At 42.4% G+C, this 10755-nt stretch overlaps 1 protein-coding gene across 1 annotated transcript; it reads left to right on the top strand.

Annotated features, from left to right (window-relative positions):
• The first annotated feature begins 65 nt into the window (after window positions 1–65).
• On the top strand, window positions 66–7466 carry RFNG (RFNG O-fucosylpeptide 3-beta-N-acetylglucosaminyltransferase). Its single transcript, XM_033139121.1, has 9 exons — window positions 66–133; window positions 1865–3012; window positions 3659–3707; window positions 4102–4204; window positions 4516–4669; window positions 5881–5966; window positions 6056–6221; window positions 7078–7163; window positions 7359–7466. Exons 2-9 carry the CDS (start codon window positions 2512–2514, stop codon window positions 7423–7425), a joined length of 1212 nt encoding a protein of 403 aa, XP_032995012.1. The 5' UTR covers window positions 66–133; window positions 1865–2511; the 3' UTR covers window positions 7426–7466.
• Window positions 7467–10755: the final 3289 nt, after the last annotated feature.

Below are 10755 nucleotides of genomic sequence, written 5' to 3'. Positions count from 1 at the left end.
GTCCGTTCCACAGGTGAAGCCCTTAAAGGGGCCGCGGAGCCTTCGCTGCCTGCTTCCAACGCGCGCCCCAGCCCCCGCCGCGCCCCTCGCGATCTGCTCGGCGGATGGCGCCGGATCCTGAGCTGAGCGGCTGGTGAGTTAAGACGCGCAGCGAGACGGCTCCCGCGTCCCTCCGCCGTAGAAACAGCCTTGGAGGTAGGAGGCGAGAGAAGGAGGAGGGTCAGGATGGCCGCGGCGGCGGGAGAAGGGTTGGGGGGGATGTCAAGGTGTGTGTGTCCTTGTTGCCATGGTGACCAACCGGGGTGCGGAACAGCAGTTGTTTCTATGGCAACCGGCTTGAGAGGCCTAAAGTGCTGCGAAGGGCACTTATTGGGCCTCTGGGACATTATCCCTCTTTAAGTCCCGTCATCCCCGGGCGCAATCAGCTCTTTTTGCTGAAAAGCTATCCCAGTTAAAGAAGCGAGGCCTGTACTAATCCTTTGGGAATTGCTAGTTTTAAGTGTGCCCGTCGCCAGGCAGAACGGCTGCTTGGCCTTTAAACCGGAGGCTTCAACCCTAAAAACCAGAGGTTCCCAAACTCTGTCCCCACTTCAAAAACTGCTGATAGTCTTGGTGGGCCACTCAGTTATTTTTTCCGCCTGTAGCAGGAATTATAATGCACGGTGGTCCATGGCACATGCTTTTTAATTGTATTTCATTTTTTATTTTGATTTCTTACGTTGCATGCATTTTTTTTACCACTTGAATTCTAAACATTCTGCAAATCAATGTAAATATTTAATGCAGGCGCGCTGTGGGCCAAGTGAATGAAGCTCAGGGAGTACTAGTCCACTGTTTGGGAACCCCTGCTACATGCTTACTTGGAAGAAAGTCTTGTAAGATCCCAGTGAGAGGAACCTCCTGAGTAAACATGCATAGGATTGTACTGTGAACCAGCCTACAAATTTTTTTGCTTGTCAGGAGAAAACTTCAATACCGCTTAGGAGCACTTTGTCAGGCTTAGCATTTCATTCTTTGGAACCACAATATATTAACTGACGCTCAGAACAACTTATGTCAGGCAGGTTTCCACCAGACATCCACACAGGACTGATCTTTGAAACAGATATGTCTGATTCTTTTCAATGTTAGGTTTGTTCAAGCTCACAGAAATCAATGAGTTTAGGATGGTGCACCTAATACAGTATTGTGTACGTTTGGGCTATAACCTTCTTTCAAAGACATGTGATGTTTGGGAATGAAGCAGTTTGTGTGTGTGTTTCCTTCCACATCTTTTCCTGAAAGAATACCATCTGACTCAGTTTGATTCATACTTACAGTGCAATATGAACCCATGTCTGCTCAGAAGTAAATGGGGCTTACTCCCAGGTAAATGGGATTAGGATTGTAGCTTTAGGCATATTTAGAGCTGTACCACTGAAATCAAGTCCAGTTGATTTCAGTGCATCTATTCCAAAAGTACTAAATCTGTATCCAACCCTATGTCTTCTCATTTCCCCAGCAAGGGAGGTGATAATTATATGAAAAAAATAAACTAAGAAGCTTTTATTCATGACCATTTCCCTTCTATCAGTGTATTAAATACACTACAGATTATACTGGATAATTGGCTTCTGGAACATGTACAGCTGCAATATTTAAATAGGTTTAAATTGACAGGCCATGTGACAGATACTTGCAGTGCAATAGCAAGTTTAAATAACCGTGCTTTAGTTGCACTTCCATCTCTTGCAACGTAGTTCACAGAGGTTGTTAAGAGTGTATGTGTTGTTTTTTAAAGAATTCCTGGTTCTCATGTTCATGGACAGAAAACTCTAAAATGTGTTTGTTTTTAAGATATTACAACAATGTCCTTTTTTAACAGAAAAACTTCATCTTATTGAAAGTGTGCCTATCACCTGAAGAAGGGTGCAAATGGGACACTGATAATGCACGTTAATAAGAAGTGGCTGTACCTTAGTGATAGAGCACATGCCTGGCATGAAGAAACTCTGAGATTCAGTCTCCAACCAAAGGACCAGATAGCAAGTGACAGGAAAGACCTCTACCTAAGACTCTGGAGAGCTGCTGACATTAAAAATAATACCGGATCAGATAGGCCATCTGACTTTAAAGCAACTCCATGTGTTCATAAGGAATAAAGCTGTGTGTGCACAGACCTGTCTTGATTTTTGCTTCATGGTGTCTTTAAACATTCAGCCTCAATACTTGTCAATATACAATTTTAAAGTTATTTAAATGAACTTACATATACAAATAATACAGCGGCTAGAGGCTCCCCTCTCCCTGTGGAACAGGTGCCAACTCTCTTGTGTTTTACTATTAAGGATGACAAGTCCAGAGGTTAGAAATTGAAATATAAGTAGGTCTCTATGGTATTTGAATTCCATAAAAATTATACTCTGTTGCTGGGAAATTCCTAGACCTAGACAAATGTATCAGTTTCTGTTGTTCTCACCTGGAAATAATGTCGCAACTTTACAATATGACAAAGGCCCTTGGGGCTGAAGAATGAGCTTTTCCTGCATTAAGCTCAGTAAGATCTGCTTCCTGCTCTCAGTTATCTTTTGTGCAGTTCTCCTCCTGCTAATCCCCAAATTCCAGGCCATTTGGAAACCTAGAAGTTATCCACAGCCACAGCCACCACTTCTTTTTAATGGTTCCAGCAACAGTGACATCACTTTGCAGCAGGTGGAATCCAGTTCGATTGATCATTTGGATGATGAGGCTAACAATATAGTGTCCTTGGTGAAAGAAGAACTGGTAGAAAAATGGAGTCACTATATCATAACCACTGGGAGATCTGGTCTGAAGGCTAACAGAAAGATGAATGAGAGCCCAATTAATCGATTGGACAATTTGATGAAACACCATGTGGAACCTGCTTTAGCCTCTGCTAAGGAAAAGCTGGAGTTGAAAGATATCTTTATTGCTGTTAAAACAACAAGGAAGTACCATAGAACAAGGCTGAACTTGCTGTTCCAAACATGGATTTCTCAAGCTAAGGGGCAGGTAAGAACACTTTCCCCACCAAGCTAAAATACTAGTTTAACACTGAAATATCATAATCTCTCATCAGGTATAATTCATAGAATTTATTCAGAGACCGCATGAGGAGGGTCATGGTGCCATGCAACCTAATCTTACCACATCAGTAACATATCAGGCTACCATGCCATCTGGATATTCAGCATGCATGAGAAGGGACTGTGGGTAAGCTGACATACCTGTGTGTAGAGATCTTCTGTGTGAAGTGAGGGATCTGAATGGAACAGAGCCTTCCTTGCATGGAGGATCTCTTATGTGCACATATAGGTTATATGCAAGATATTCATGGGGAATGTGAAATCCTTAATCTTTGTTTTGGTGGAATTTTTCCTGGATTGAGCAAAAACCTGCTTGTACAATTTTAGATGACATATTTGGTTCTCTCTCCACCAATTTAGGTAGCCAAATGCTGTTTAAACTTCCACATAGGAAAGAGAGACTGACCTTCTTCCACATAGGAAAGAGAGACTGACCCTTTCCTGATTTTTAGCTTGCTGGAAACCAGTAGAATGTCCTCTTACTCAAGGTTCAGACTAAAACTAACATTAGTGTTACTTCAAAATCTTCAGGATATGAAGTCTTTCTTTGTTGTTTTCCATGTTTCCCATAGACATTTATATTCACAGACTGGGATGATCAGGAGCTACGTCTCAGGGCAGGTAAGCTGTTTCCCAAATTTCTGCAAGTTGTAACAGGTTTATATTTATGGTGACACATGTTAAATAAAGTTGCTGTCTTCCTAGGAGAGGGACAGTAGCTCAGTGATAGAGCATGTTTTGTGTGTAGTACATCCCAGGTTCCATCCTTTGCATCTCCAGTATTTTTTAAAAAGGGATATAAAGTAGCAGGAAATATAAAGACCCCTACCTGAGTAAACCATAGTTGCTTCCCTACTGCTGCAAGGTCTGAATTCTGCTTTGCTTGTATAAGATGTCTACGTCATCCATACTGAATATTACCCAGAGCATTTCTTCATATGCAAGCCCTACTGTATTTGTTATCTCTCTTACAAATCATGCACCTTCCCCTGTTTTAATCATTTTTATTTTATAGGGGACCATGTAATCAATACCAACTGCTCAGCTGTTCACACTCGCCAAGCTCTCTGCTGCAAGATGTCCGTGGAATATGATAAATTCCTAGAGTCTGGGCGAAAGTAAGTGAGAGTCACTATTTCCATTGGTGCCTATTTTTTAATTCTCCTTTCTGGCATCAGTGAGTTAGCATGAGCTACCTCCAGCACAACTGATGAGCATAAAAGAAACCAAATTTGTCTGAAAGGATGAGTAGCAAATCAAGATACTGACTTCTGATCTAACTTTCTTCAGTTGAGAAGAGTTTCTCTACTTTTGCCTTCTCAGATTGTGGCCTCATTTGCCTTTTCATGGTTGTGATTCTGTGTAGAAAGCCATCTTGGAATGCCTTGTGACCTCCTCTGTGTCTCTCCATGTCTTGTTTTTTCTGCAGGTGGTTTTGTCATGTGGATGATGATAACTATGTGAACCTGCACAATCTCCTGCATCTCCTGTCTGCCTTTTCACACAGCCAAGATATATATGTGGGGAGACCAAGTCTAGACCATCCAATTGAAGCAGCAGACCATGTTCGGAATGACGGATCAGTGAGCATGTTCTATAATTGAGTCTCTGTTATCTCAAACAGAACAAATCAGATTATTGCACTCACTATGTATTCCTCACTTAAATATCCTGGAAATCATCCCCCTTCTTTGCTATTTACAGCCAGGTTTCCCCATCCCATTGCAGAATGCGACTTGGAGCACTTTCCCAACACATAGGGTGCTCAGGAAGTTTTCTGCAGCTGCTTGCACTCAGAGTTAGACCCTTTCTTAGTTCTCATTATCTTATCCTATACTAAACTGAGATGGCAATAGAGGGATGTGGTGCGTCATCTGTAATTCAGCTGATACTCTCTCGATTTGCTCACATCCTCCTGCAGTCTAAATAGGATATCTTTGTAAATTATACTCGGAGGGTTGCCAGCTTCAGATGCAAGGGACATAATTTCCACCCCTCTCTTCATATACTTCTCAGTGGTCAGCACAGCTACCTAAGGAAGTATTTGTGAAGCAATAATTATATGACTTCTGCTGTTTCCTAACTCATCACTACTCTGGGATGGAAAATCACCCTACAGAGGTGCCTTAGGAAAGTTTCTCTGCTTGCAGATTAGGAAAGTTTCTCTTCCTCTGCTTGGAGATTCTGTCCTTCAAATCCATGGGCCAGCAACCTTTTTCAGCCGTGGGCTGGTCCACCATCCCTCAGACCATGTGGTGGGCCGGACTATTTTTTTTGGGGGGGGGGAATGAACGAATTCCTATGCCCCACAAATAACCCAAAGATGCATTTTAAATAAAAGCACACATTCTACTCATGTAAAAGCACGCTGATTCCCAGACCATCTGCGGGCTGGATTGAGAAGGCGATTGGGCCACCTCTGGCCCCCGGGCCCTAGGTTGCCTACCCCTGTTCAAATCCATGCTTCATCCTTGTTGTGCTGTCGCATTGTGCTGCTCTTCAGGATTATATAGGCAGTATGCCTGGGATAGCTCAGTTGGTAAAGCAAAAGACCCTTAATCTCAGAGTCATGGGTTCAAGCCCCACACTGGGCAAAATACTCCTGCATTGCAGGGGGTTGGACTAGATGACCCTCGTCATCCCTTCCAGCTGTACAATTCTATAATTCTATGATCTGTTGAGAGTGTTTGGATATGGAGATCAAACAATGTAAGCATTCCTGATGAATGGATTGGATCTGACTTACCCAGGTGACCAAAAAACTAACTGAAATATTATTTGTTTATCTTGGTAGACCACTGCAAAGTTCTGGTTTGCCACAGGTGGTGCAGGGTTCTGTATCAGCAGAGGTCTTGCCCTCAAGATGAGCCCCTGGGCTAGGTATGTGCTACTTGGACAACTTGTTCTTTTTTCTGCTGCCTTACTAGAATCTAGATGATTTCATTCTCTGATTTATTGTCTTTTGACAGCCTAGGAAGCTTCATCAGCACTGCAGAGAGAATTCGACTCCCCGATGACTGCACCATTGGTTACATTATTGAGGGGCTGTTGGAGGTGAAACTCTTGCGCAGCCCCTTGTTCCACTCTCATCTTGAAAACTTGCAGCAGCTGCGTGGCGAAGCTGTGCTGAAACAGGTATTGACAAATCTTCCTTAATCCACGCAGATATCTCTCCCGCTTTCCTGTCCATCAAAATAGATACATGTACGTGGATTTGTGACTGAAGCTATTCTAAGAGTTTTGTGTGTGTAACAATTTATAAAAGTAATACATAGGCCTTTTCCAAAGGCTTGCCACAACCATGGAAAAACCAAGAAGGGGAAAATTATGGAAAACAAGTATATCTCTACACATATTTAAACAACATACACAAATATGGGTATTATTACTGTATTATTGGAGGTGAGGAAAGCCTTGAGAGCCTGAAAGTGTTGCAATGAATAAAAGCAGGGAATGCCACTGAACTTCAGAGCAGGCTTCGAAGAGGCATTTAAAAGTGGTAGCTACACTGCTGCTAACAGAATGGAGAAATGGAATGAACGAACAAGTAGGATGTAAGGATATCTAGTGCAGGAGAGGGGTTGTGAAAGTATAATAGAATTGGTGGCTTGACAAGCCCTAAATTCAGGTCTTGGGTGGTTTGATGGTTTTGCTACATAATCTTTCTGAACTGTGACAAGTCCTAGCAGGTGAAAGAGGGGCAGAAACACTAATGACCTGCTTCATCCTGGTCTTCTTCATTCTGGGGGAAATGTTCTCCTTTTGACACATCTAGTCTGGGCCTAAGCTATGTTTGCATTATCCTGAGTGGCAGATAGGGATCACTCACCAGCAACTTATTTGTTAACCATTTATTTTTACATGGTTTCTGCTATTTGTCTTGGAAATATCACAAGGCCACTATCCGACCCCTGCCACCTCTTTATTATTGTATTGTTTGCCATGCTCTGGCAAGTGCCATTTCTAAGCACGTGTTTCCCCCCACTGTCAGGTTACCTTGAGTTATGGTGGTCCCGAGAACAGGCGCAATGTTGTAAGCGTGGGTGAAGTGTTCAATATACAGCAAGATCCAACTCGGTGCGTATGTAACCATTTTTCAAATGAAATCAATTTGACCAATAAATCCAAGCACAAGAATAAGAAATGGCATTTCTTTGCCAGCAAAATATACTGTCAAGTTATGGCCAACGTCCCTGCACTGGTGGCTTTGTATATTTCAGGCCAGATTGTGTTAACTCCTCTGACAGTTTCTAATTTTCTTTCTATTTGCAGATTCAAATCTGTCCACTGTCTCCTCTACCCTGACACTGGATGGTGCCCCAGTCTAACAGTGAACTGATATCTGCCCTAACATTCAGCAAGGACTCTTGCTGGTCCTTTTTAAAAAATGTGCAGCCAAAGCTGTCTTTGGGAAGAAAACGGAAGACAAGGTCAAAGCAAGTGTCGAGGTGCTCTGGCCACTTTTGTAAATGGTCTTTGGACATATCTTTAGTCTTGAAGCACATCATAAGCTATATCTGCAATGCTCTTCTCACTCCTTTTCCGATCACATATATGTCATGTTAGCCAAACCTATTTCCTATTGCATTGCATTTGTACAACCTCAGGAATGTTACAGTCTGGCACTGTAGCAATATAGTTGAGGGCTAATCTTCTTTCTACTAGAATGCTTGGGAGTAAAGCACAAAGTTTTGTTTTAAGACTTCACATGGGAAAACAAGGGTTTTTTAAATGGAAAAATAGTATAATCAAGAAGTTGTAGCCTGTTGTTTATTCTGCCTCAGCATCTGTACCTTTGTGGAACCACACTAGAAATGCTAGTGACTGCTTGCCTACTAATGATTATGAAGTAGACCAGTATTTATAGAGTGCATATTCTCAGAAATACCCTGAGAGGTGATATGATAGCCATCTTCAAATATCTGAAGGGCTGTCACATGGAGTAAGCTTGTTTTTTGTTTTTTTGTTTTTGTTTTTGCTGCTCCAGAGTGTAGTACCTGAACCAATGGATTCAAATTCCAGAAAGGAGATTCCAAGTAACATTGGGAAGAACTTTTCTGATAGGGGGAACTGTTTTGACAGTGCAACAGACAACCTCAGAAGGTGGTGGACTATGCTTAATTGGAGGTTTTAAAGAGGTTGGGTGGCCTCTGTCAGGGATTTTTTTAGCTGTGATTCCTGCATTGCAGGGGGTTGAATTAGATGCCCATCGGGTCCCCTCCAACACTACAATTCTTTGATTCTATCCTGCTCCTGTGTTCCATGCTATAGAAGAGCCACTTGCCTTTATGGCCATTTGAAAGCTATCTTATACATGTACTGTATTTCACTCTTGCCTGGCTGAAGAACGTATACATACACAAGTCCCCCACTGTTACCTCCAAGTCCCACACCTATTTGTCTTGAGCATTCTGTGCCCTCACCACTAACTAATATAATTGAAACCCCCATTTATCTTGGCTGGACCACTATACGTTTATTGCTTTTTGTATTGTAGCTTGTCTCCTCTTCTTGATGCATTCCACAATCAATATGCTGGATATACGAGGAAAGAACATTTGTTAACTCATGATGTATGAGATACTATTTAAGGACTTTTACATTGATGGACTGGATCAGCTCTATAAAGGACGTTTTATAATCCTAGAACTGTGAATGTTTAATATCCTCTGCAATCAGTCTTCAGATAGCATAGAATAAACTACAAACTTACACCATACTGGCATGGTATAACCCTCCTTGTAAATACTGTCACAGCATTCATCAGAAAGTTAAAAGGGGGTTGCATTTTGTGAAAAGGTGAAGGAACCCTGTGTGTGTAGCCCTGAGATGAAATAAGTAATAACTGAAATGTTGACAAACTATCAGTTTAGCAGGCCTCTCAAAGAATCTATCCCACCTTTGCGACCATAAAAAAATGAAGGTACCACACCATCCATTTAAGGAACTCATACTGCTTTAATAGTAATGAAAACAGTTTGGTAAGGGCCTCTTAACGACTCTCAGCATCCTTAACAAACAACAGCAACAATTTATTTCTTATACCCTGCCCATTTGACTGGGTTGGCCCTGCCATTCTGGGAGGCTTCCAAGAAAAACACAGGAAAAACAACAACCACAACATCAAACATTAAAAGCTTCCTGCAACAGGGCTGCCTTCAGATGTCTTATGAAGAATTAAATAGTTGTTTAACTCTTTGACATCTGCCCAGAGAGCATTCCACAGTTCCCAGGATTCTTTGGGGAAAACCATGACTGTTAAAGTGGTACAAGAGTGCTTTAAAGGGACAGTGTGGATTTGACCATAGTCAGATCCCTAAAATGAGAGTATTTCTGTGTCAAGTCTTAGGGATGATATGCTAGGAAACAGTTTTTGGAAAACACTTAAGTGAGCAGCTCTGGTAAAGATGAAAGTAATGTAAGTTTTGCTATCATCCTTTCTGAAGAAGTATCGCATCCACCCTTTCTTCACAAAGCAAAAGGAATTATCCCTTGCTCTTATAATAATTGCTGTGTTTTTACAGCCTTTGTACCCAGAATATATCATGTTCCTTTAGGAAGCATGACTGCAAGATGTGTTCATATGTAACAAGCCTCAGCAGAACAGTTATGATTATGGTTATTAACCCATTGGTGTTTGACAGTAGCACAACTCCTCTTGGATCCTATAGTGGCAGCTGCATGTACCGTTGTCTTCATGTCAGGCACTCCTTCTACACTTGATGCATCTCTTACTTTGACAAAATTCTTACCTAAAGCCTGAAATTGGAAGACAGCATGTTCTATGAACCTTTTCCAAAGCATGATGGTATGAAATCAGATTTGGAATTGGAGAATTTATCCCTTTTTAAACAGTGGTAATTGCAGAGTCAGGGAGTACAGGATGCAGCTTTGGTAGCAGTGCAAGGAAAGCTTTTGCTCTGGCAGGGATCTCTGCGCCCAGTGCTTACAATTGCCTCAGATCTGTCTTTCCTCATTGTTCACAGTGCTTGTATCAGAATAGAAATAAATATGCAACTCTCTCAAATAATTGGCAATGGGGCAATACTCAACTAAATCATGTTTGGTATGGACCACCCACAGTATACTAATAGGACTATGCACTGGATTTGTCCTGAGACCTGAATCTCGACCGCAAACTGAACTATTCAGAGGAATCCGGACCTCATTTGAGTTGGATTGAGACAGCCCCAGATCTCTGTAGGTTGGATTAAGTGGCCCAGTGTCATCCAGGACTTTTGGGATGGGGGTGGGGCATCAGGCAGGAAGGAGGGGCAGGCTTGAGGAAGAAGGAGGAACCTACTGGGTGGCTCCATCTTCATGGTGGAACAAGGTGCTCTCCTGCCAGGCCTGTCGTCCTCCCTGCTTCCCGAAGCAGATCCTGTGTGGAGCTGGTCACTGCTGTTTTGCAAACAGCTTCCCTGCAAACAAGCTTCCTTTGTGTTCAGGGAAGCTGCTTAAGCAGCACCTCCCAACTTCAAAGCCTCCTGCTCAGGGTTTGATTTAAACAACAACAACAACAACAAACCTTTAATAGCCCATAATCCTACCTCCTGAATTGCTTTGGGGCTGGAACTAGGGCAAAGTGAGTGGCCCCTGAGGTTCCACAGGGACAGTCAATTCAATCCAGGGGCCACAGGGTTGATTATTCATAGCCCTAATTATTAAC

The sequence above is a fragment of the Lacerta agilis genome, chromosome 2, assembly GCF_009819535.1.
Source record: "Lacerta agilis isolate rLacAgi1 chromosome 2, rLacAgi1.pri, whole genome shotgun sequence".
NCBI lineage: Eukaryota > Metazoa > Chordata > Lepidosauria > Squamata > Lacertidae > Lacerta > Lacerta agilis.
Note: the sequence above shows the minus strand (reverse complement) of the source record. Positions and strands in the feature narration are given on the sequence as shown.

Excerpts from the sequence above, each read along its gene's own strand:
- RFNG (XM_033139121.1), top strand. The coding sequence starts at position 2,512 with ATGAGCTTTTCCTGCATTAAGCTCAGTAAGATCTGCTTCCTGCTCTCA. Across the intron at positions 6,222-7,077 it reads GCGAAGCTGTGCTGAAACAG|GTTACCTTGAGTTATGGTGG; the intron begins GTATTGACAAAT and ends CCCCACTGTCAG. Across the intron at positions 7,164-7,358 it reads ATACAGCAAGATCCAACTCG|ATTCAAATCTGTCCACTGTC; the intron begins GTGCGTATGTAA and ends TTCTATTTGCAG.